The following is a 25,409-nucleotide window of genomic DNA, read 5'->3' as shown; positions in this document are numbered from 1 at the left end:
AATATGATTATTTTTGTAACTTGCTTTTTTCACTACTATGTTCATATTTTTTTTAATGTTTTTTTTTTAAAGATTTTATTTATTTATTTGAGAGAGAGAATGAGATAGAGCGAGAGCATGAGAGGGGGGAGGGTCAGAGGGAGAAGCAGACTCCCTGCTGAGCAGGGAGCCCGATGCGGGACTCGATCCCAGGACTCCAGGATCATGACCTGAGCCGAAGGCAGTCGCTTAACCAACTGAGCCACCCAGGCGCCCTACTATGTTCATATTTACTATCATCCTTCCAGGGATTCAGCCTGGACAGTGAAGGGCAAGTATAGGGTGGTGATGGGACATTAGGCCAAAACAGAGATAAGGCTGTGGAAAGGAGGATGAGATTCAGAGGATGTGGGAATTTAGGAGCAGGGGATATTTTACCCAAAGGACTACAGAGTAGAGAACTAGAATTTTGAGCAGATGAGCAAAGATAACTGAGCCCTTGAATCTAAGGATCTCCAACAGGTTAGGAATTTGAGTAGGGCAGGGAGTTTCAACTCATGTTCATGGAATCCTGGTCCCCTGCTGGCAAGAGGTTGGCATGACAGAATTGAGCAAGAGCAAGGAAATAAAAGTCTCACACACTTAACTCCTGTGCTCAGAATATTCTATGACCTCGCTGCCATAGCGGAATGAGCAGGAAAAAAGTCTAGCAGTTATGGTCAGCTGTTTGAAATTTCCGTGATAGAAATCTACTGGGGGCAGGTAGGAGCCTGTGGGGGACCATGGGAAGGGCCTGTTCCACCTAAGCCAGGATGTGTGTACATTAACCTTGGCTTTTCACCTGATGATGCTGTGACCCTTCTGAGTCACATTCCTTCTCTTGGGCATCCTCCTACATGGCTGTCTGCCCAACTCCCACCAGGCAGGGAGGATGTGCCTGTCACAAGACCTCCTATGATCTCGGGGATGCTTTAGGAAAACACGTGGAGGGTGTTGGCTCAGCAAGCTTGGGCCTTGGGCCTCCTCACCCTGAGGGTCACAACAGGGGCTGGGCCCCCATCCGTTAGGCAGAGAATCATCATTCAGAGGAGGGACACATTGATGCTTCTTCCCATCCTGCGTTTTTCTGCATCTTGCTAGCAGTGGACACACTGGGTCCTATCAGTGGAAGAGAGTCCTGCCACCACCTCTTGGTTTACTGGGATACTGAGTCATCCAGGATTTCCTTACCAATCAGTGGAGCAGGAGTGTCCCATAGTCCCCCATACCACATCATAGGGAGATTACAGCACTTCCTGCATTTCCTTTAGCTCTTGGCTCCTGTGTGGTAGGTCAGAAGGTGGGAATGCAGAGGTGGGGAATGCAGAGGTGGGGAATGCAGAGGTGGGGAATGCAGAGGTGCCACCTTCTGAGAGATATAAGGTGTCCAAAACAGAGAGCCATACCTTCCAGGCAGGGCAGCCTGTCTTTCTGCCAGGTCTGGCATGTGTGATTCTGTGGTAGATCTAGGGGGACAGGGAATCAGGAGTTCACTTTTAAGATGAATATTGGACATCCATGTGTTTATTTTGATTAGGCAATTTGGGCATGTGAGACTGTCTACCCAGGAGATCATGATCTGCATAGAGGCAAGGCCTGTGTCTTGGTGACTGTTATGTCTGCCATAGTTCCTGGAAGACAGTAAGTACTCAAATATTTTAATTGTTGAATGTAAGATGCCTTTCAAGGTCATTTTTATTGTGACACCTTTATGTGACCCCAGGGTTCTCCTTATCAGCTGAGTACCTCCTCCTGGGACAGGATCCCATATACCATAGCACTCATCACACCGATTTAATAATTTTTCTGTCTCCCTAGCCTAGTCTCATGGTTCGTGGTTTTAAATACATCTATTTATCTATCTAGCTATCATCTATCTTCTTCTTCTTCATCATCATCATCACCTATGTATATCTATTTATCTAGTTGTCTATCTGTCTGCCTAAAGCCTAGGCCCTTCCATGAACTCCAGGGTCATATGCTCAAATTGTCTAATCAATATATACACTTGAATGTCCAGTATCTATCTCTGTGTGAAAGTGAACTCCTAATTGGATATAATTTTTAAAAATAAATTTAAAAAAAAAAAGTGGACTCCTGATTACCACTCCCCCTTTCCAATCACACATATCATTCTATTCCAGTCCTAGCATTTCTCACATCAGTTAATGGTAACTCCCTATTGCCAGAACTTTGGGCCAAAAACATTGGTGTTATCCTTGATTTTTTATTTTTTCTAACTGTCCACATCCAATCTATCAGTAAATGGATATCAGTATCCTATTGTCTCTACTTCAAAATGATTCCAGCATCTAAACACTTCTGGTCTCCTCTGCTGCTAAGATTACTGGAATAATCTCATGACTAATCAATCTCCTTGCTTCTATCCAAGTCTATACCCTCAACACTGCTGTTAGCAACTCAGCCTAGGTGATCATTTTAAAACATAAGGCAGATTTAAGCAGATCCTCTAACAGCAACTTCCATTTACTCAAAAAGTCAAAGTCTTTGCAATGACCTTCCAGGCCTTACCCCATTTGGCCCCTTTACAGCTCTGATTTGTCCTCCATTACTTTCCCCCTTAATGATTACTCTGCTTTGGGCTCACTGTCCTTCTTCCTTGGAATAGCTCAGGCATGCTCCAGCCTCCAGACCATGTTTCTGACATGAAAGTTGCTCAGTTATCCATGTCTGACATGAAATTTCCTCAGTTACCTATGTGATTTACTCTCTAATCTCTCTCTAGTCCATGCTCACATTTTTTAAAATTTTATTTATTTGACACAGAGAGAGAGCACAAGCACGGGGAGCAGCAGGCAGAGGGAGAAGCAGGCTCCCTGCCAAGCAAGGAGCCTGATGAGGGACTCGATCCCAGGACCCTGGATCATAACCGGAGCTGAAGGCAGATGCTTAACTGACTGAGCCACCCAGGCATCCCACATGCCCACATTTTGGGGGAAAAAAAAAAAAGATTTTATGTATTTATTTGTCAGAGAGAGAGAGCACAAGCAGGGGGAGCTGCAGGCAAAGAGGGAAGCAAACTCCCCACCAAGCAAGGAGCCCGACACGGGGCTCAATCCCAGGACCCCAAGATCATGACCTGAGCCAAAGGCAGATGCTTAACTGACTGAGCCACCCAGGCACCCTCATGCCCACATTTTTAGTGAGACCTGCCCTGAACTCCCTATTTAAAACTGCACCCCACCTAAGTCTTCCCCAAACTTCTTACCTTTTATATATTTGGTCTTCTTCTACATACTGTATTTTTTACTTATGCTTTTTTTTTTTAAGATTTTATTTGTTTATTTGACAGAGACACAGCGAGAGAGGGAACACAAGCAGGGGGAGTGGGAGAGGGAGAAGCAGGCTTCCCGCGGAGCAGGGAGCCCGATGGCGGGCTTGATCCCAGGACCCTGGGATTGTGACCTGAGCCAAAGTCAGATGCTTAACGACTGAGCCACCCAGGCACCCCTACTTATGCTGCTTTTATCTCCCTCCCTAGTGTACCATCAACGTAAGCTCATTAAAGACAGATTGTTTTTTCCTCTTTTGTTCATTGCTGTATACTCAGTGCTTATACAAGTGTGTGGCATATAGTAGACGCTCAGTATTAGTTGAAGGAATGAAAAAAATGCATGAGTGAATGCCATCCATTCTCTAGTTTGGCAATCTCATTCTGATCCCTCAAACATTTTAATATGCTTTTGATTATCATAGGTACTTCTCCAGCAAGTTACTGTTCTCTTACATGGCATACCCATTTGCTTGACACCATACATTTGCTCAGTTTGTACTTTCAGCCTGGGGAAACCCAGAGATTCCCCACTTCCTTCCTGGACAACTTCTTATCCTTTGAAATTCAGTCTACATATCACCTCTTCTAGGAAAATTTCCATGAACCCCCTCCCCCTACCAAATTAGGTTAAGTGCCCTGTGTGTATTTCCCCTACATCCTCTAATTAGTCCTTATCACAGTGCTTTTAGTAACTTTCTATTTGACAGTCTACTCCATGCTTCCATAAGCTCAATGGAGGAAGGCCTGGTGTTGTTCACCATTGTGTTCCTAGTGTCTGGCATAGTACCTGGCACATAGTAGTTGAATATTTGAACTGTTGAATATAAGACTCAGGTCAAAGTCATTTTTATTGTGATCTTTTTGGGAACCTTCTCTTTAACTGATCTTTGTTCTAGGAGGCATTTATCCCATGCAACTGAAAGGCAATGGGGGTCAAACTGGCAACAGGCTACAGCAGACTCCCAGATGGGTTAGCCCTTCTAAAGATCTAATCAATAACAACAGGGTGCAGAGAGGGGAGATTCTATCATTTGCTTCTGACACGTCACATTATCTGTGTTCTTTTGTGTTTATCAAGGATGAGCATTGTGACACTCCTGTAAAAAACTTCCCTTCAGACTGTGGGCATATATAGAAGTTATTGGTGAATTGTGCCTATGGACCCAAAATGCATTAGATTCCTGGCTGCGACTTCTTATACTATCATCATGCCCACATTGTTCCTCTAGGGCCCATAGATGCCACGGGAAGACATGATAGAATTCAAGCCTGGTGCACCCTCAGTGCACCTTGGACAAGGGTCTTCCTTCTTTGCTCAAGTCCCCCTATCCACAATTCAGGGTGGGACTGAAAGAATTGTGTGGAAAATGCTGATCTATTTGAAATATGAGTTTAAGCTCCTATATTACATGGGAAGTATTATCTACCTTCTCTACTCTCTACATCACATACAACCTTGAAAATAAGGAGGCACAAACAGGTGGTTCTTTGCTTAGAGGTATAGAGTATATTTGGAGAGGGTCCTGCCTCACCTGCACATTAACGGAAAGGATGACTTCCTTTTTCATGGGCATGCAGAGGATTGGGAACCTACGAACTCCTTTTTCCTGGACTGGGTATTCTTTTGTGTAGACCAGTGCCTTCTGCTGAGGTGAGAGCTGAGACATGGGATGGATTTTCTGGCTGAGTGGCACAAGTCAGCTGAGGACAGTGCTTGGAGCTGTCATGGGAAAGGCACAGGAACCAGGAGCGTCTGGGCAGAAGGGATTGTTGCTTGAGTTCACTGTCCAGAGACTGGGGGGCATCAAAGAAGGTCATGCCCTCCTCCTCCGTTTTCTTCTCCAACTTGGCTCCTGTCACAGGGTGTTTGGTGGGGGATGGAGTCTTCTCAACCTTTTTTGTCATGGTTTTGGGCACTGTCTCATCCTTAGAGAGGAGAATGGATTCTTTATGCCCTTGACCTTTCATCTCGGGGTTAATCCAGTGTGGAAAGTGCTTCACCTTATTTCCTAAGCCAGCTTCTGCAGCTTCTGGAAGAATGGGATCTTGTTAATTTGGGCTGCTTTTAATAGACCCTGCAGCTCTTGACCCTAGAAAGTGTGGCCCTATAAATTTTGGCCCTGCAAAGTTGGGATCTCAAAAAATGTGGTCAGTTTCAATGCTGGACTTACAATTTGGCCCAGCAAATAATGGCCCAGTCAGTTGGTCATGTAAGGTCTGGCCCATTAAGCTCTGGCAACTCCAGTTTTGGCATTCTGAGGAATCCTTGTTTGGGTGAGATCATTCAGCTTGCTTTAACAACCTTACAGACCATTCTCATCTGGCCTTTTGACTCAAGGAGTCCCTAGGGGAAACTCTAGGAACTCAAAGTGAAGGAGAAACTGGTGAAGGTGATGATAGGGATCAGTCAGCTGAGGGGATGGAAATGGTGGCTCTGCAGATCCAGATAGATCCTTGCTAGTTCCAACTCACTCAAGGCAACCATCTTGACCTAACAAATTATACTTGAGAAAGATCCTGGAGATACATTTGGGAAGTCAGGGGTGCTAAGGGTTCTATTTATAAGAGTCCCCCCTGGCCTCTGAACCTCAACAGAGTAGATGTTCTCTCTGGCTAGGGAGAGCTTCAAAGCAGCACCCCCTTGTCTGTGATTCTCTGTTGCTTTAAGTCTTCCTGGGTCCTCTGTTTTCTCTGCTGGGGTAGGGAGTTGTCCTCACCTTTGCAGGGGATAAGGGTTCCAGGGCTCCTCCAGGTTGAGCTTGTTCACACTGGTTTCCAGATGAATACAAAGCACCTGGGCCCCTGTTGTGTCCCCAGTGGGTTGTGAGATCTTGGAGGCCCGGTGGGACTAACTTGCCTTTGGTTCTCCTGCACTGCCTTAGTTTAACTGTAAGCTGTTCTTTTAGGTGGAGCATTCTAGAGCACATGGGATGATACCTGGTGGGATGGATAGATCCTGGAGCAATGTTTTTCCTTGGTTGTTTAGACTCCAAAAGGAGTTCTAGGTACAGATATTCCTTGGGACATCCACAACTTGTTCCTGGACTCCTTTGTCTTTATAAGACTTCCCAAATGTATCTCCAGGAATTTCTTTTTTAGGTAAAAATTTAGTTTGGCCAAGATGGGTATCTTGAGTGAACAGGGGCCAGCAGGATGTCTGGCTCTCTAGAGGCACCATCTCCATTCACCTATACTTCAACCTGGAATGCTTATGCACTGTCTGCACAAGTCTCATTGGCATCTTGAAAGCTGGCCCAGGACTTACACATTGGTGTTTAGATGATATTAAGCCATAGGTTCTACTGTCCCCCAACAGGCCCAGACACGTCAAGTGATTGGCTAGTGATTGGCTAGTGATTGCCAGGGCCATGGCTTTGGAGAAAGCCACATAATAAAAAGCTGGCAGCCCTGACAGGAAGGCCAAAACTTGTCTACAGTTTCTCAATGGCTCCTTGGGAAGATACCCAGGCAGGTGCTGATCAGGATGATCAGTAACAGCATCAGGTGAGGCTTGTTGCTGCTAGTCAAGGCCTATCAGTATTGAGGATGTAGCTTCCTGATCCATGTAGGGGCTAACAGCTGCCTCCACATCTAGGGACTTACTTTCTGGGCACAAGAGAACCAAGCTGTTGCCAGGGCACTTGGAATGCTGTAGACCCAATGATTTCTAGTCCCAACAGCTACAAATGTGAACAGGAACAATGCCCTAGCAATTTTTACCACACCTGTAGTCACTGTAGCTCTGCAACATTGCCTTAGCTGGACAAGCAACTGTGGCCTGGCCCTGCTCCCACAGTGGATCAGAACAGGTCACTATCCCCACTGGCCTCTAGGTCTACAAGCTAGGGGACACTCACACTGGTCAGTGTGCTGCTCTGGGGCAGGGGCTGCTGGCGAGGAGGGGACAGAAGCAACTGTTTGGACTGCTGGATCTTCTGGGGCAGGCCCTTGCAATAGTGAATCAATTTGCTAAATCAACCACTTCTGAAAGTAGAACTCAAGCAGCTCTGGGCATGTTCCAGGGAAACACCACCTCCCTCTTAAAGACTGAAATGGGCTTCTCCTAGCAGGTAGGCCCCTAGGGACAGGCAGAAACATGTCTCAGGGCTTCGTTTTGTATGATTCTCTGCATCTGCAGAGATTACTGGGCAACAGCTGGCAAGCCCCACTGAAGATGTGGCTGCCTTTGCAGCTGGTGCCACTCTAAGGCTTCACCCTTGGACAGAGGAGGAAGTGGGATATTGATATGGGTTCGTTGTTAGTCAGAGGGAGAAGCCCCAAATTTGGGGATGTGGAAAGAAGATGGGGCTAACTTAGGTGGGGGAAATTTTAGACAGTACAGAGATCAAGAAGAAATTATTGAAGAAAAAGGGACTGGGGCTCCCGTTTTGTGGAGAGATCTTTGGGCAGACTGAGGACTCATTGTGCAGAAAAGAGGAATCAAAGAAAGGTAGCTATGTTTCTGCTGCAGATAGCACACTGAGGCATCAGTGGGTCCTCCAGGCAATGGATAGAGACCACTTAGAAACGAAACGTAGTAGAGGGTAGAGCCAGAGCCATGGAGTTTGGGATTTGCTTGCAGTGTCTTTGCTCTGGTTTCATAGTGGATCCTTCTATAACCCCAGAAAGTTTGGGCAGACTGGCTCAACTCTCATGAACCCAGGTCAGGAAGATAGACCATATTTTCAACAGAGGCCTTAGAGGTAGCATTATGATGAAAGAAATGGTTGGGTTTTTTCTCCCAGGCTTGGAAAATATTTGGGGCTATGTGTTATAAGCTGTCATAAGAACTCTTCTAAAGATGTTGGGAGCCCTCAGGTATAGAAATGCATGCATTTATATGCATGTACTTAAGGATACCTCAGGGCTTTGGGGAAATAGGAACATGCAAGGCAATGGGGTGTTTTAGGTTCATGAGTTCTGAATTCAGGGAAAGAAAGAGAATCAGATATTCAAGGGCAGCTTACCTTGTTTCTCCAGCACACATTCAGAGTGGCTCTTCCTCTTGTCCTGATTCACAGGAATCCTAGGCTCCTCACTTGAAGAAGAAAGAGCTCCTGCATCCCTGGACACATCTGGCACTTGAAATCCCTTCCTTCGCTGAAGGTGTTCAGCCTGCTGATCTTGGATGCTGACATTGGTTGACTGGGCAGCTGACTGTGTTAAGGATTTCGGATCCGTTAATTGTAACTTTGTGGGGGTTACAGATGGAAGTGAAAGATCTTTGGAGTGCAGGGAACCCTGACTCTGCTCCAAAGAGAGACTAGACATGGACAAAATCTCTAGGCAAGAGGAGTCCTGCGATGGCCCCGATGAAGGTGGAGAGATCAGGGTGTTCTCACCCACCAGCAACTGCTGAATCTCCAGAGCCACAGCATTGCAGATGGGGCAGGTAGGATCCGCACACAGGAGCCGCCTCACACTTCCCTCCTTAGGAAGCCAGCCCTGGCTGGGAAGGGAAGATGGCAACAGTTACTGATGGAGTGACACCTGCCTCTTTTTGTTTGTTTGTTTTGTTATGCTTTTTTAAGTAGGCTCCACACCTAGCATGGAGCCCAATGCGGGCCTTTTTTTTTTTTTTTAATGTTATGTTAGTCTCCACACAGTACATCATTAGTTTTTGATGTACTTCCCAAAGCAGGGCTTGAACTCACAACCCTGAGATCAAGACTTGAGCTGAGATCAAGAGTGGGATGCTTAACCAACTGAGCCACCCAGGCACCCCAACACCTGCCTCTTTGAATATGTGTGGCCTGGAGATTTCGTTCACCCTCCCCTAGTCCTGGAAGCCTTGGGGCCTGTACCCTCATGGTGTTTACCCATCTCCTTTGCCTCCTAGGAAAAGGCCATTGGCAAATTATGTTGGGCTGGGCTGGGCTGAGGGTCTGGAGCTTGTTGGGCTAGATCTCAGACAACCCGTGGGAATGCAGGGCCATGAGAGACTAAGAGGTGGGGTGTACTGTCTGTTGATCTATGTTGAGAAGCTGAACCAGGAGAAGGAAACCAGGCAGAGGCAGGGAGCCAATGGTTAGCTGAATGGGCATCACCAGGAACATTCCCAAAAGAACCTGGAATCAGTCTCATCTGGGGTTAAGAAGGCCACGGCCAAAAAAAAAAAAGAAGGCCACAGCCTGGCATTCAGTATTCCTAAGCTGTGGAAAATGAGGTCTTTGTGGGAACTCTGCATTCTGGAGACTATGGAGTGTCCTAGCTCCTGTACATAGCATCTCTTAAAGGCCAATCCCATTCTTTAGAGATTTTAAGAAGAGGATAAGATGACACGATCCTTTCTGAGGGCTGTCCCAGGAATTGGCCTCCCTGAAGATAAAACCATGGAGGTAATATTAGCAGGCTCCACGGGTCTGCCCTTGAATAGTTGTAACTATAAAGGGAATATGACATGGTGATTTATTTATGCATGCATTTCTCTATTCTCTTGACTGGATAATTTGTCTGTGGCTGAGTACAAACTCATGTAGAGTCGTCAATGAATTACATAGTAGCAAAATCCTGAATTTCAGGACCACTGTGAACCTAAGCCCAGAGCAGAACTGGAAGACTCCTCCTTCCTGAGACACCTGATCCCCTTCTGCCCTGACAACCCTCTCAACCAGTCCTCAGCATCCACTATGTCTGACGCCCTCCCAGGCCAAGCAGAGAAATCATCACAGGCCAGGCTGGGAGTTTAGAGACTGCAAAGAGTAAGTGATCACCTTTTCATAACAGAGAGCAGCTGCCATGGCTTCTCAGCTTCTTCTCGGGAATGTCTCCTAGCTGAAAAACCAGGACAGTGTTACAAGGAATGAGAGGATGCAGGGACATCCTATAGCAAGCTGAAGGTCTTTGAGTAAGAGGAGGCTGAAAACCCCAACAGTCAATGCTCTAAGGCACGTCTGTGTACAACTTAACCCGCTGCAACATGTTGTCCTAGACCTAATTTCATTTGATCATCACAACCACACCCTGAGTGAGGCAGGATCATGAGATGCCCATTTCAGGGATCACAGACTGAGAGATGAAGTGACTTCCACAAGGTCGTAAAACTAGTAAATGACACAGCTAAAGGCTTCTGTCCTGCTTCCTCATTCTTCATTCCCAGGGGCAGGGGTAAGGTAGAGAATTTTGGAACATTCCTAGGCCTTGAGAATTTTGGAACATTCCTAGGCCCTGATTTCCCACCCAAGAAAGTCTTCTGGGAGAATCTGTCAACTGGGGTAATTGGAGCCTTCAGTGGTTAGAGCACCTGACTACTTGTTCCAGGGGTCATAGAGGGACAGGAATCAGGGGAATCTTGCCCATAGTGAGGGGAGTCCAAGGAGAAACTAGGACTTTACCTCTTGATGTTCTATCTTTAGCCCTTTGTTTGACTCTCCGGTGACTCTTGAAAACAAAAAAGTTAGAGTATTAAGCTGGGCACCTTTTACTTTTTGTGTCTAAATGAGACAAAACCTGTAAATATTTCCCAAATTTTTTCTATATTCCAATTTTATATATATACTCTCCTACCATTCTTTCCCCTACTCTATCTTTTCCACCCATCATTTCCCTTCTCTTATTACTAATTCATTTTAAGGCTCTTCTATACTCCAAACCTCTACCCCCATTCCCTGAACAAGTTCTGTGGGGAGATCAAAGTGAGACAGGAGGAAAGAGGAACAGATTAAAGGATAAGAGGTCTAGTAGCCAAAGGATTTTAGCTATCCAAGGTCCTGAATGTCTCCCAGCCAGAAGAATCAACCCAAATTTGGAGCTCTTCTGGGATCCATGAAGAAACCCCCATAAAAAAGAAGGGGTCAGGGTAACAGGAGAAAGTAAGGGGATAAAATCTTGTTTGAGGCTTAATCAGTTCAGGCATGGTCATTGTGTCTCCCTACCTGGCAACAGCTCCTGTTAGGTCCCAACCTTAATTCTTGGTGGCTCTTCTTCACTTGCCAAATAATTAATGCAATAATAATGAAGGAGCCATAAATGTATAAGGAATATCCAAAATCACACAGAAGAAAGGTAGGGGTCAACATAATCTAAACGTCACTAGCCATCTCTCTTCCTAGGCTTTCAGGGACTTGGAACCTAATGCCTCCAAATTCTAGACGTTGTCATCTCTGCCTCACAGAAGATGGAACCAGGTCACTAGACTACATCACAAAGCTCTCCTATTTCAAAAGGTATGCAGAGCATCACAGGCCTTTATTTGTCTAGGAGAAGCTCATGTGATGCAGTGTTCAGATGAGGTGTCTGGTTGTCTGTATGAGTTGCAGAGCTTGGGCCCTAGAGGTGCCAAGGTCATGGGCAGCATATATTCTTTCATGCTCTATTCCCTATAACCTGATGGCTTAGCTCTCTCCTTAAGACAACAGTCTGGCACCTATCCTTAGATAAGTTAGTCTTTATGTACACTGCATGCCCTATAAGAGAGAGACTGGCTAGGTCAGAGGAACTCCATCACCTGTACTGGGAAGATAACTAAAAAAACACACAAGAGGCTAGGACATACATATCTTGTTAACTATTAGAAAGTGAGGATTTTGATGTCACAGGCAATTGGTGGTCAGTATTAAGAGGTTCAAGAAGAGGATCATGTCTGATCTGTCAAGGAAAGGATATAGCTGCTGCCTTTGAAAATAACTATCTGAGAGTTAAAGAAGGATTCCTCCCAGTCTATGGTCAAGCTTGAGATGGGGGGGGGAAAGACTGTAAATACTGCCTTCCATGAGGCACATAAGTGAGGTTCTCTTCTGGAGCTTGATTTTCCGAAACAGCCTCTATAGATCTTTCAGCATCCTGCCTATTCCTGGAGATGGGTCACTGGCAACACTTTTGATTAAGGACTACAAACTTGTGGTTCTTTGGTTGAATCCAACATGGCTGGAATGTTTGGCTAAATGTTTTATGAAGTCTGAATTTGAATACCTTTAGGCAGGGCAAGCTTTTTCTTGTTCAACCTCAGTTACCCACCACTCTTATATCCACTGATTCACACATTAATGTTAACGTCATGGCCCCTGTCGACATTGTGAGAAGCCTCCAACACCCTAGGACTTCTGAATTTCCTTAAGTTCTTGCCCTATTGATAAGAGTGGTCCCACACCCCCAAAATTCTTAGGCTCAACATCTCTGAAAGTGCTACTTGGCCCTTCCTCCAGCATCCAGTCTACCACCAGCCAGGTGTGGTGAGCACTCAATCTGAGGTCATCCCTAAACTGGGCAATATCAAAGGCACAAACACATGTGAGTTGTGTTACCTGCCTGTTCTCAAGACACTTAAGAACCTAGTTAAAAGATAAAACTAGGGCGCCTGGGTGGCTCAGATGGTTAAGCGTCTGCCTTCGGCTCAGGTCATGATCCTGGAGTCCCGGGATCGAGTCCCACATCGGGCTCCCTGCTCGGCGGGGAGTCTGCTTCTCCTTCTGACCCTCCTCCCTCTCCTGCTCTCTGTCTCTCATTCTCTCTCTCTCAAATAAATAAATAAATAAAAATCTTTAAAAAAAAAAAAAGATAAAACTAATTCACATGAATCAAGAATCAACCTTATTAGGGCTTGGGGAAGAGGGGATTAAGGAGTTATTATTCAGTGGGTACAGAGTTTCTCTTTGGGATGATGAAAAAGTTCTGAAAATGGATAGTAGAGATGACTGCACAACACTGTAAATGTTTTAATGACACTGAACTATACACCTAAAAATAGTTAAAACAGTAAATTTTATGTTAAGTATATACCACAATTTAAGAAACAAAAAGCAAAAAAACCCACCCTACCAATTATTAGTATGAGGGATCTTTTTTATTAGCTATAAGGAAGAATACTCTGACAATGATTTCATAAAAAAATGGATTAGTGAATGTTTTTTTAAGTGTCTTTTTTATATAGAACAAAACGCAAACAAAATACATCCTTACATTTAAAATAACTTAAGAGGAGTCTCACCCTGATGATGGATGAATTTGAGCCATTTTAACATCTTCCCTGAACTTACAAATACCATTCTACAAAAATGAGAAGACTTTTTCAACCAAAGAGTGCTGAATATCAAGTTAACAAACAGCTTGCATCACCTTTTTAGTAGCAGGTCGAGATACCTACAATGTAGCTTGAATCTTTAACTTTTATTATTCCTTCCCAACCTGCTCCTGCTTTCTGCAGCTGCTGCTGCCTTCTATGCTACTTCAACAGTTCTGTCTTCCATTAACCTGACCTAATGTGGCCCTGCATGGTGTTTGGTGTCCTCCCCTGGGCTGTGAATATATGTGATTAATAAACTGCTGTCAATCTCATAGGTCCAGTGTCCAGTGCTGCGAGTTCAACCACCTCCAGAACCCTAGGACACTCCGTCCCTCACCAGTGGGATGAAGAGAAGGTGAACAGAATATTGTATGTCCTACCCAACCAGCTCTGCTTCCCACAGCTGCTGCTGCCTTTTTACTGCAGAAACAGTTCTCAGTCTCCTCCTAACCCCCTGCCCATGACAAAACCATCAGATTGCACAAACCTTGCACCTGCTCCAATCAATGCACTATTTACCTTACAGATAACCCACAGCCACTGCCATCCTACTAAGCCATTAAAACCATCTGCTGTGAACCCCTCTGCAGCAACTCACTCACCCTTGTTCCTGTCTCCAAACTCAGGAGTTAGAGCCAAAGACAATCTTATGTGTTTTTGCAGAGTAGGCCTTTAGTACAGGTTTGTTTACTGCCTTGGTACTCATTGATGAAGGGTGCTTGAGTGGTTAGGACAGTGGGATCAGTGTCTTCCCAAACAAAGGCGCATTCATGTAATGCACACATCGATGATGTGGGCATGGATCTTCACATTTGCCCTTCCTGCTTCACAGTTTATAGTGAAGAGCAAACAAGGGAAACGAAGCACCTGAAAAGCCTCTGTGGACCTCTGGAGGGCTACACAACTATAAATTCCATTCATTTGTTTCGAGAAGACTTACCAAAGCCAGACTCTTCTTCCATGAGTGTGCCACAGTGCCACAATTACTGTAATAGTAGAAGTTCTTCAGGAAACGGTTCACAGTTGTTGACTCATATGTACCATATGGGTCATCTCAGAGCCCCATAAAGAAAAATCCTGAAAGACATGCCACTGATGTGAGTTGGTCCCTCCACACAAACCTTACAAAGGAGTTCTGCTGTGTCTCAGTATCAGAAAATATTACTGAACATCTAAGATGTGCCAAGGTGCTAGGGACAGAGAAGCACAATGTGCTAGTCAGCAGCAGCATTTTTATAATGGGTGTTTTTATTAATGCCCAAGAGTTAAAATTTGCAGGGAGATGGACAGGAAACCCCATAGTAGTGTCAGGCAGCAAGACCAGGAGTGCTCATGCAGCAGGTTACAGTAAGCGTTAAATGTAGCAAGCAGCCAGCGACACTAGAGGGCAGCACCTGCCCACCCAATGCTCCTGGTCCAGCGCCCTCTTAGTGACTTTTTTTATTAAAGATTTTATTTATTTGTCAGAGAGCGAAAGCACGAGCACAAGCAGGGGCAGCAGGCAGAGGGAGAAGCAGGCTCCCCGCTGAGCAAGGAGCCTGAGGAGGGACTTGATCCGAGGACCCTGGGATCATGACCTGAACCAAAGGCAGACGCTTAGAAGGCAGACGATTAACCGACTGAGCCACCCAGGTGTCCCCTTAATGACTAACTTTAAAAGGTCATCTGTTCTAATGGCTCTCAATTCTGGCCTTACATCAGAATCACTGGGAAGCCTGTAAAAATACAGATTTCCTGGCCTCAGCCCAGACAAGGAGTCAGAATATCTAGGGGCAGAGTCCAACACTCTATATATTAAGTATCAAAAATAATCATCAAGCAATACAGCACCAAGGTCTGGGTGTATATTTAGGAGATACTGGCAACAGCCCCTCCCACCCTCCGGTTTTACTGAGATATAATTGACATATAACATTGTATTAAAGTGTACAACATAATGATTTATATATACATTGAGAAATGATTACCACTTAAGTTTAACATCCATCTCCTCACAGTTACGATTTTTCTCGTGATGAAACTTTTAAATTAAATCTACTCTCTCAGCAGCTCTCAAATATACAATATAAAGTATTAAATATAGTCACCATGCTGTATATTAGATCCCCAGAACTTACTAATCTTCTAACTGGAAGTTGGTACCTTTTACCACATTCTCCCCTTTCCTCCACCCTTCACCCACTGCCACTGACAGCCACCAATCTGTTTTCTGTTTCTATGAGTTTAGGAGTTTTTTTTAGATTACATATATAAGTGAAATAATACAGTATTTGTCTTTCACTGTTTATTTTCACTCAACATAATGCCCTCAAGATTTATCTATGTGGTTGCAAAAGGCAAGATTTCCTTTTTATGCCTCAATAACATTCCATTGTGTATATATATGTACCATATCTTCTTATCCATTCATCTATTGATGGGCACTTGGGTTGTTTCCATGTCTTGGCTACTGTAAATAGTGCTGCAATGAACATGGGAGTGCAGATAATGATTTTGTTTCCTTCAGGTATATACCCATAAGTGGGACTGCTAGATTAAATGGTAGTTTTATATTTAATTTTTTGAGGAACCTCCATACTGTTTTCCATAGTGGCTACACCAATTTACATGTCCACCAGCAGGGCACAAGCGTGCCCTTTTCTCACCAGCATTTGTTATCTCTTGTCTTTTTTATGACAGCCATTCTAACACATTTGAGATGATGTTTCATTGCTTCTCCTTCTCCCTTTGCCTCTCCCCTGACTCATGCGTTTTCTCTCTCTCTCTCCTCTCTCAAAAATAAATAAAAATCTTTAAAAAATAAAAAAAATTAAAAAGAAGAAATAGGAAAGTACGTGGAAGCAAATGAGAATGAATACATGACAGTCCAAAACCTTTAGGATGCAGCAAAGGCAGTCCTAAGGGAAGTATATCGCAATACAGGCCAACCTCAAGAAGCAAGAGAAGTCTCAAATACACAACCTAAGTTTACACCTAAAGGAGCTAGAAATGGAACAGCAAATAAAGCCTAAATCCAGCAGAAGAAGGGAAATAATAAAGATCAGAGCAGAGATAAATGATACAGAAACAAACAAAAAAGTAGAACAGATCAATGAAGCTAAGAGCTGGTTCCTTAGCCAGACTTACCAAAAAGAAAAGAGAAACGACCCAAATAAATAAAATTATGAATGAAAGAGGAGAAATCACAGCCAACACCACAGAAATACAAATCATAAGAGATTATGAAAAATAACACACACACACCCACATACACACGGAATACTACTCAGCCATCAAAAAGATGAAATCTTGCCATTTGCAATGACGTGGATGGAACTAGAGTGTATTATGCTAAGCAAAATAAGTCTGTCAGAGAAAGACAAATACCATATGATTTCACTCATATGTGGAATTTAAGAAACAAAACATGAATGTAGGGGAAGGGAAGGAAAAATAAAATAAGATGAAATCAGAGAGGGAGACAAACCATAAGAGACTCTTAACTATAGGAAACAAACTGAGGGTTGCTGGGGGGAGGTAGGTAGGGGGATGAGATAACTGGGTGATGGGCATTAAGGAGGGCACTTGATATAATGAGCACTGGGTATTATATATAACTGATGAATCACTAAATTCTACCCCTGAAACTAATAATACACTATATGTTAATTAAATTGAATTTAAATTAATTTTTAAAATACATCTTTTTTCTCATTTAAAGAAATGCTACTAAATGTTCTGAAAATGACAGATTTCAGTTAAAAAGGAAAGAGCTCTCATGGGAAGGGTGGAGTGAAAGGGGTGACAGCAAAAGACTCATAAAATTTAAACCGATTCTATGTGATGATATTATGAAATATCCTCCTATAGTAGGTAAGTTTGGTTATCTCTAGCAATGACCTAACATAGAACTATATATGGAGGTTAAGAAATCAGGAACACAAGGAAGAAAGAGGAACCTTTCTAAGATTGTCCCATTCACACTCCTGGCTTGATGACAGGCTCATCACTCTGACTAGAATATAACTTTCAATGTATATAAACTTGTAAGAAGAGAATGCCCTGCCAGCAAATGGGAGTATGACAGGTCACTTGGGATTATATTTCCCAGTGTAAATTAGTATATTAGTATTATAATTTATGTCTCACATTCTTTTTTTAAGATTTTTTAAAAATTTAATTTAATTTTATTATGTTAGGTTAGTCACCATACATCATTAGTTTTTGATGTGGTGATCCCAGATTTTATTTTTAATTAATCTCTACACCCAATATGGGGCTCCAACTCACCACCCTGAGATCAAAAGTTGCATGCTCCAATGACTGACCCAGCCAGGTGCCCCACATTCTTTTCCATTTAATTACAGTTTGTCCATTCTGAAGAAACCAATTGGCTCACAGAACTTTGACAAGATGGAGTCTTTCTACTTGTAAAGCTGAGGAACGCTGACTCCTACTTCACCCTCCTTTCTGTTCCTCCTAGTTGGTAGTTTCCATCCTCCCAGCCAGCTGCAGAGGCAGGGAGAGCAATCCTAAACATCAGGCTACTGCAATGACCACAATCCCCAGCATCCTCAGAGGAGAGTGAGTGCCACTGTTTCTCAGTCTCAGCTGCCTTCCTCTTAGGTGCCTTAGTTTTCTCCCATTAGTATCAAGTATTATCTATTAAAAACTATTTAATGAGGGGCGCCTGGGTGGCTCAGTTGGTTAAGCGACTGCCTTCGGCTCAGGTCATGATCCTGGAGTCCCTGGATCGAGTCCCGCATTGGGCTCCCTGCTCGGCAGGGAGTCTGCTTCTCCCTCTGACCCTCCCCCCTCTCATGTGCTCTCTCTCTCAAATAAATAAATAAAATCTTTAAAAAAATAAAAATAAAAACTATTTAATGAATAAAGCATGAGGAGTAATAAATGTTATCTAGAAGTGAATCCTGATCACTTGAAAGTTGTATGTTTTCAGCTTGGTAGGAAATAATAGGTAGTTATATAAAAATACTCAAAAGATCTCATAGTGTGCCTCATACAGACAAACTACTATAGAAGTGTCCTATAAAGAGGAGAGAGGTTATTTTTGGCTGAAGTGATCTGGGAAAGCTTCATGTAGAAAACTGCATTTAATCTACTGCTTGAAGCAGAGAGAAAATTATAATGTGTGGAATTGGAAGAGAAAGTGATCCAAATGCAGGAGTCAGTACGTACATAGAGTTTGCTGGTGTTTCTGTGTAATGATATGTGGGGATAACAGAAGGATTCTTGAAATATTTATTTTACTCTGGGTACATTTTATTTTGTATAAATTTTATCTCAGTGCAGTGAGGTTTAGACTTCATTTTGTCTTTGTGTGGTAACTGAGGTTTTGGATATCTCCTTGCGGCTGTATTTTTCTGCATGATGTGGACATAAACTGTGGAGACAGGTCTCCTGAATCTGACCATATGTGTTTCTAGGTATAAACGTCTGTGTGGGTGCATTTCTCTGCAGATATTTTGGTCTTTGTGGGTGTGTGCACATGCAGTCCTGAGATGATAGGAAGAAAAGACAGAGGAAGGATTAGAAGGGTGGCAGGGCAGGGGGGAAGAAAGTGAGCTGTTGGCGGGAACCTGTCTGAAGCCCAAATATGAAACTGCTATACATTATTAGTAATTTAAGTAGTTGATAATTCATTGTCACATGGACCTCAGAAGTTCTTTTTTTTTTTTTTTTTAAGATTTTATTTATTTAACAGAGAGAGACATAGCGAGAGCAGGAACACAAGCAGGGGGAGTGGGAGAGCGAGAAGCAGGCTTCCCGCAGAGCGGGAAGCCCGATGTGGGACTCGATCCCAGGACCCTGGGATCATGACCTGAGCCGAAGGCAGACGCTTAACGACTGAGCCACCCAGGCGCCAGAAGTTCTTTTTCTAATAAAACATTTATTGGTAAAAGGCTATTTTTTATCCATCAAAATGCCATTTTTTACCCATCACATTTATCTCTTTTCATTGTCCTTCCTTTCATCCAATTTACCCCTCTTTTTGGAGGTTTTTCTTTTAATTTCTTCTTCTTTTTTTTTGCTCTCAAAAATAAAGTTTTATTTCTTCCTTTCCTTTCTTAGCCTTCCAGTTCTATCCCTTTCTTCAATGAAATTTTCTCTTTCTGTTTTTTCCTTTCTCTTCAATGTATGGTGCTAATGCCATACCCCACCCATACCCAAGAATCGATTGTTTTTAAATTGGGAAAGGGGGTACCTCTTGTTGTAAAGATATTTTAGGCTCAGTCTTGGGCTTTTGTCTTCACTGTCACTGCCACAGTCAGTTCATTCATTGATTCAACAAATTTTAATTGGGTGCTTTTGTGTATGTTAAAGGCCTTGTTCTGATTACTGGAGAAACAGAAAAAATACCTAGTATGCCAACCAGTTATATTAATTATCATCTTTATTGAAATTAACCACCTTTTCTTTTCTCCAGACATAGGAGAAAACTAAAAGACAGAAATGCAAAAGTGATTTAGCTAGTTTTTTTTACAGGCACCTACTATATATCATTTTAAGAAAACTGAGGTAGTAAATAATCATCCAATACATTTGCATATTTTTTCATATTTGTTAATATATTGCCACTCTAGGAAATGAGGACAAATCAAAATTATGTTTTGTGAGCAGTATTTCTACATTTGTTTCTTAGAAATAGTTCAGGCATTGAGATATTTTTATTACTTAACCTGATCATTTGTTTAATGATTAAAGTTTTAAAGTTAGTTAAGAATCTGGAAATACAATTTTAGCTAATATATTATACCCTTATGACTTCTAGAATTATAAGAATTTCATAAAATTAAACTCCTTTGAAAAGATATCCATTATTACCACCATTTCATTTATTTTTTTTAAAGATTTTATTTATTTATTTATTTGACAGAGAGAGAGATAGCAAGAGCAGGAACACAAGCAGGGGGGGAGTGGGAGAGGGAGAAGCAGGCTTCCTGCCGAGCAGGGAGCCCAATGTGGGACTCGATCCCAGGACCCTGGGATCATGACCTGAGCCAAAGGCAGATGCTTAATGACTGAGCCACCCAGGCGCCCACTACCATTTCATTTAAACTAATATATACAGGGGCATCTGGGTGATTCAGTTGTTAAGTGTCTGTCTTCAGCTCAGGTTGTGATCCCGGGGTCGTGGGATCGAGCCCTGCATCGGGCTCCCTGCTGGGCGGGAAGCCTACTTCTCCCTCTCCCACTCCACCTGCTTGTGTTCCCTCTCTCGCTGTGTCTCTGTCAAATAAATAAAATCTTTAAAAAAAAATAAATTAATATATACATATCTAATATGTATATCATTGGTAGAGAAAATATATTTCAAGAAATACTGGCTGAAAATTGCCTAAATTTAATGAAAGTTATAAATTCACAATTCAAAAAACTCAGTGAAGCCTAAATAGGATAAAATAAAAGAAACCCATTCCTAGACCCATCATAATCAAGATTCTTAAAACCAAAGAAATCTAGGAAACAACCAGAGAAAAACAGTATGTTACAGTTCAAATGGTTGGATTTCTCATGAAAAACCATATAGGCCAGAAGACGGTGTAACAACATCTTTAAAGTGTTTAAAAAAAAAAAAAAAAAACACTATCAATCCACAATGTTATATCTAGCTAAAATGTCCTTTAAAATGAAGATGAACTAGAAACATTCTCACACGAAAGAAAACTAAGAGAATTTGCTGCCGGCAGACCTGCTCTAAAAGAAATGCTAAAAGAAGTTCTTTGGACGTGATCCCAGAAGGAAACTTTGAACTTCAGGTATTAAGGAAGAGTAATAGAAAGGGTAACTATCAGGGTAAATAGACTGTTTTTCTACTCCTATCAAAATATGTAAGAATGTTGAAAGCAATAATTATAACATTGTATTTATATGTAATACATAAGACACCTTTTTATAAAGGGAGAGGATAAGGACTTTTACAGTTATAAGACTTCTGTGTTTCACTTGAAGTGATAAAATATTAAATCTAAATAGACTGTGTGAGTGCTAGGTATGTATTTTATAATTATTTGAGCAACCACTAAAAAATAATGCAAAGCTATATAGCCAAAAAGCTGATAGATTAAATAGATAAATTAAAATAGGATACTAATAAATATGCAAAAATTCCAAAAGAGGCCAGGCATAGGAAAAAAAGGAGCAGAAAACAGAGAAGACAAACAGAAAAATAATATAGTAGTACACCTAAACCCAACCATTTTAATTACCATAGTAAATGTGAATGGTCTATACATACAAATTAAAATATAGAAACTCTTAGATTTTATTTTAAAAAGATCAAGCTGTATAACTATATGGTGCTTTCAAGAAACCTACTTTAGATATAATTATACATATATGGAATTATACACACACACACACAAGTTGGAAAACATATACTCTACAAACACTAATCAGAAAAAAGCCAGATTAGCTCTTTAATATCAGAAAAGTAGTCTTCAGAACAAGGAAAATTACCAGCAGTAAAGAAGAAAATTATATAGCTATGAATGGGTCAACTACCAAAGAAGATGGAACAATTTTTAATGTATATGTAACCTAAGGACAGAGATCCAGAATACATGAAGCAAAACCTGACAGAACTGAAAAGAAAGACAAATGCACATGTATAGCTGGAGACATCAAACACTTCTTTCTCTTTCATAGGTAGATAGAAAATTAGCAAGGATACAGAAAACCTAAACAAGGCATTAACCAAGCTCACCATATTGACATTTATTTTTTAAAAGTTTTATTTAAATTCCAGTTAGTTAACATACAGTGTAATATTAGTTTCAGGTGTACAATGATTCAACACTTCCATATGACACTCAGTACTCATCACAAGTGAACTCCCCTCAATCCCCATCACCTATTTAACCCACCCTCCCACCTACCTTCCCTCTGGTAACCATCAGTTCTCTAGTTAAGAGTCTGTTTCTTGGTTTGCTCCCCCCTTTTTTCCTCCTTTGCCCATTTGTTTTGTTTCTTAAATTCCACACGAATGAAATCACATGGTATTTGTCTTTCTCTGACAGACTTATTTTGCTTAGCAAAATACTCTCTAGCCCCATCCATGTCATTGCAAATGGCAAGATTTCATTATTTTTTCATTATTTTTTAATGGCTGAGTAATATCCCATTGTATGTATATGTATATATGCCACATCTTCTTTATTCATTCATGAATCGATGGACACTTGGGCTGTTTCCATAATTTGGCTATTGTAGATAATCCTGCTATAAACATCAGGGTACATGTATGCCTTTGAATTAGTATTTTTGTATTCCCTGGGTAAATAGTAGTGCAACTGCTGGATCATAGGGTAGTTCTATTTTTAACTTTTTGAGGAACCTCTATACTGTTTTCCAGAGTGGCTGCACAGTTAATTCCTACCAACAATGCAAGAGGGTTCCTCTTTCTCCATATTCTCACCAATATTTGCCATTTCTTTTGTTGTTGATTTTAACCATTGTGACAGGTGTGAAGTGATTTCTCATTGTGATTTTGATTTGTATTTCCCTAATGGTAAGTATCTTTTCATGTGTCTGTTGGTCCTCTGTATGGCTTCCTTGTAAAAATGTCTGTTCGTGTCTTCTGCCCATTTTTTAATTGGATTATTCATTTCTGGAGTGTTGAGTTTTATTCTTTATATATTCTGCATATTAACCCTTTATCAGATATATCATTTGCAAATATCCTCACCCATTCCATGGGTTCCCTTTTAGTTTTGTTGTTTCCTTCACTGTGCAGAAGCTTTTTATTTTGATGAAATCCCAATAGTTTATTTTTGCTTTTGTTTCCCTTGCCTCAGGAGACATATCTAGAAAGAAGTTGCTATGGCCTATGTCAAAGAGGTTACTGCCTGTGCTCTCTTCTAGGATTTTTATGGTTTCAAGTCTCACACTGGCATTTACAGAGCACTGCACTCAACAAGAGCAAAATGCCCATTCGTTGCAAGTGCACATGAAGTAATTCATCAAGACAGAACATATTATGGGCCATAAAACAAAACTTAAATTTTTAAAAACAGAAATTGTACAAAGTATATTATCTCACCATAACAGAATTAAACTAGAAGTGATAGTTTAAGGACTAGAAATATATCTGGAAAATCCCTAAATATTGGCTATTACAAAATGTTGATGAAAGAAATCAGAGAAGACCTAAATAAACAAAGAGACATATTAAGTTCAAAGACTGGAAAAGTTAATATTGTTAACATTTCAATTTTTCCCAGATTGATCAGTTACTTCCAGCAGGATTTTTTTGTAGATTTATATGGACAGGCAAAGAAAGTAGAATACAAAACAACTGAGGAAAAGAAGAATAAAGTGGAGGACTCACATTACCTGATTTCAAGACCTATTATAAAGCTACAGTAACCAGTACAGTGTGGTACCAGAGAAAAGAGAGAACAAAAATCAATGGAATAGACTAGAGCAGTTGGTAAACTGGAGCTTGTGGTCCAAATCTGACCCACTGCCTATTTTTGAAAATAAAGTTTTATGGAATACAGTCATGCCCATTTTACATATTGTACATATGGCTGCTTTCATGCTAAAATAGTCAAGTTGAGTAGTTGCTACAGAGACCATATGGCCTGAATATTTAGTAACTAGTAGCCTTAAATATTTACTATCTGGCCCTTTAAGGGGAAAAGTCAATTCCTGAAATAGAGAGTCCAGAAATAGACCCAACACATAAATGGTCAAATGATTTTTGATCAAAGTGAAAAGCCAAAACAACAGAAAAATGATAGTCTTTCAACAAATAGTGCCAGAATAATTGGGCATACATTTGTGTCCCCCCACCATAAAAAAACCCAACTGAATCTTGACCTATACCTCACACATTCCAAATTAAAAAACTTGATCATAGAACTAAATGTAAAATATAAAACTATAAAACTCTTAGAAGAAAACATGAAAGACCTTTGACTTTGAGCTAGGCAAGGAGTTTTTGGATACACCATCCAAGCAAGAACCATAAAAGAACACACTGATAAACTGGACTTCATCAAACTTCTAAACTTCTGCTTTTGAAAGACACTGTCAAGAGAATGAAAAGACAAGCCACAGACTAGGAGATAATATTTGCAAATCAGATATGTGACAAAGGACTTGCATCCAGAATATGTAAAGAACTTTGAAACTCAACAGTATTAAAACAAAGGGCCCAATGAAAAATGTTTATAGCAGCAATATCCACAATAGGCAAAATATGGAATGAGCCCAGATGTCCATCTACAGGTGAATGGATAAAGAAGATGTGGTATATATATATATATATATACATACAATGGAATATTATTCAGCCCTTTCAAAAAGAATGAAATCTTGCATTTGCAACAATGTGGACGGAACTAGAGGGTATTATGCTAAGCAAAATAAGTCAGTCAGAGAAAGACAAATACCATACAATTACTCATGTGGAATTTTAGAAACACAACAGATGAACATAGGGGAAGGGAAGGAAAAATAAAGTAAGATGAAAATTGAGAGGGAGGCAAATCATAAGAGACACTAAACTCTAGGAAACAAACAGGGTTGCTAGAGGGGAGGTGGGTGAGGGGAGGGGATAACAGGGTGATGGGCATTAAGGAGGGCACGTGATGTAATGAGCACCGGGTGTTATATGCAATATGCAACTGATGAATCACTAAATTCTACCTCTGAAAACTAAAAAAACAAAAAAACAGGCCAAAGACCTTAATAGACACCTCACCAAAGATATACAGATGGCAAATAAGCATATGAAAAGATGCTCCACATCATATGCCATCAGGGAAATACAAATTAAAACAATGAGATACCACTATACAACTATTAGAAACACCAAAATCTGGAACACTGACAACACCACATGCTGGTGAGGAGTGAGGCAACAGGAACCCTCATATATTGCTGGTGGGAATGTGAAATGATACAGCCACTTTGGAAGACAGATTTTTTACAAAATAGAACATACTCTTACTATATGATCCAGCAATCATGTTCTTTGGTATTCATTCAAAGGAGCTGAAAACTTATTCCACACAAAAATCTGGACCTTTACTCATAATTGTCAAAACTTGGAAGCAACCCAGATGTCCCTCAATAGGTAAATAAAGAAAT

General features: G+C 41.4%; 2 protein-coding genes across 2 annotated transcripts in view; one reads left to right on the top strand and one right to left on the bottom strand.

Moving 5' to 3' along the window:
• Window positions 1-4,903: 4,903 nt before the first annotated feature.
• FAM205C (family with sequence similarity 205 member C) lies at window positions 4,904-11,331 on the bottom strand. Its single transcript, XM_035016608.1, has 5 exons — window positions 11,188-11,331; window positions 10,648-10,693; window positions 10,027-10,087; window positions 8,656-8,762; window positions 4,904-5,343 (listed from the first exon to the last, which is right to left on the bottom strand). The coding sequence occupies exons 1-5, from the start codon at window positions 11,329-11,331 to the stop codon at window positions 4,904-4,906; spliced, it is 798 nt and encodes a 265-aa protein (XP_034872499.1).
• Window positions 8,448-25,409, top strand: part of PHF24 (PHD finger protein 24) — a 97,768-nt gene continuing 80,806 nt past the window's right edge. Inside the window, exons 1-4 of the mRNA XM_035016404.1 lie at window positions 8,448-8,705; window positions 9,835-10,014; window positions 11,365-11,478; window positions 13,589-13,668. Of these exons, the coding sequence (XP_034872295.1) occupies window positions 13,658-13,668 (11 nt within the window). The 5' untranslated portion in view covers window positions 8,448-8,705; window positions 9,835-10,014; window positions 11,365-11,478; window positions 13,589-13,657. The remainder of the gene's footprint in view (window positions 8,706-9,834; window positions 10,015-11,364; window positions 11,479-13,588; window positions 13,669-25,409) is intronic.

Source organism: Mirounga leonina, unplaced genomic scaffold (assembly GCF_011800145.1).
Source record: "Mirounga leonina isolate KUSES-001 unplaced genomic scaffold, KU_Mleo_1.0 Mir_170, whole genome shotgun sequence".
Taxonomy (NCBI): domain Eukaryota; kingdom Metazoa; phylum Chordata; class Mammalia; order Carnivora; family Phocidae; genus Mirounga; species Mirounga leonina.
This window is presented reverse-complemented; position numbering and strand designations above follow the sequence as displayed.

What these genes read in the sequence shown, in the direction of transcription:
- FAM205C (XM_035016608.1), bottom strand. Translation starts at nt 11,331, where the DNA reads ATGTTGACCCCTACCTTTCTTCTGTGTGATTTTGGATATTCCTTATAC. An exon ending in CTAACAGGAGCTGTTGCCAG is followed by an intron (nt 10,694 to 11,187) that starts GTAGGGAGACAC and finishes TTTGTTTTCAAG; the next exon opens with AGTCACCGGAGAGTCAAACA. An exon ending in TAAAGATAGAACATCAAGAG is followed by an intron (nt 10,088 to 10,647) that starts GTAAAGTCCTAG and finishes CTGGTTTTTCAG; the next exon opens with CTAGGAGACATTCCCGAGAA.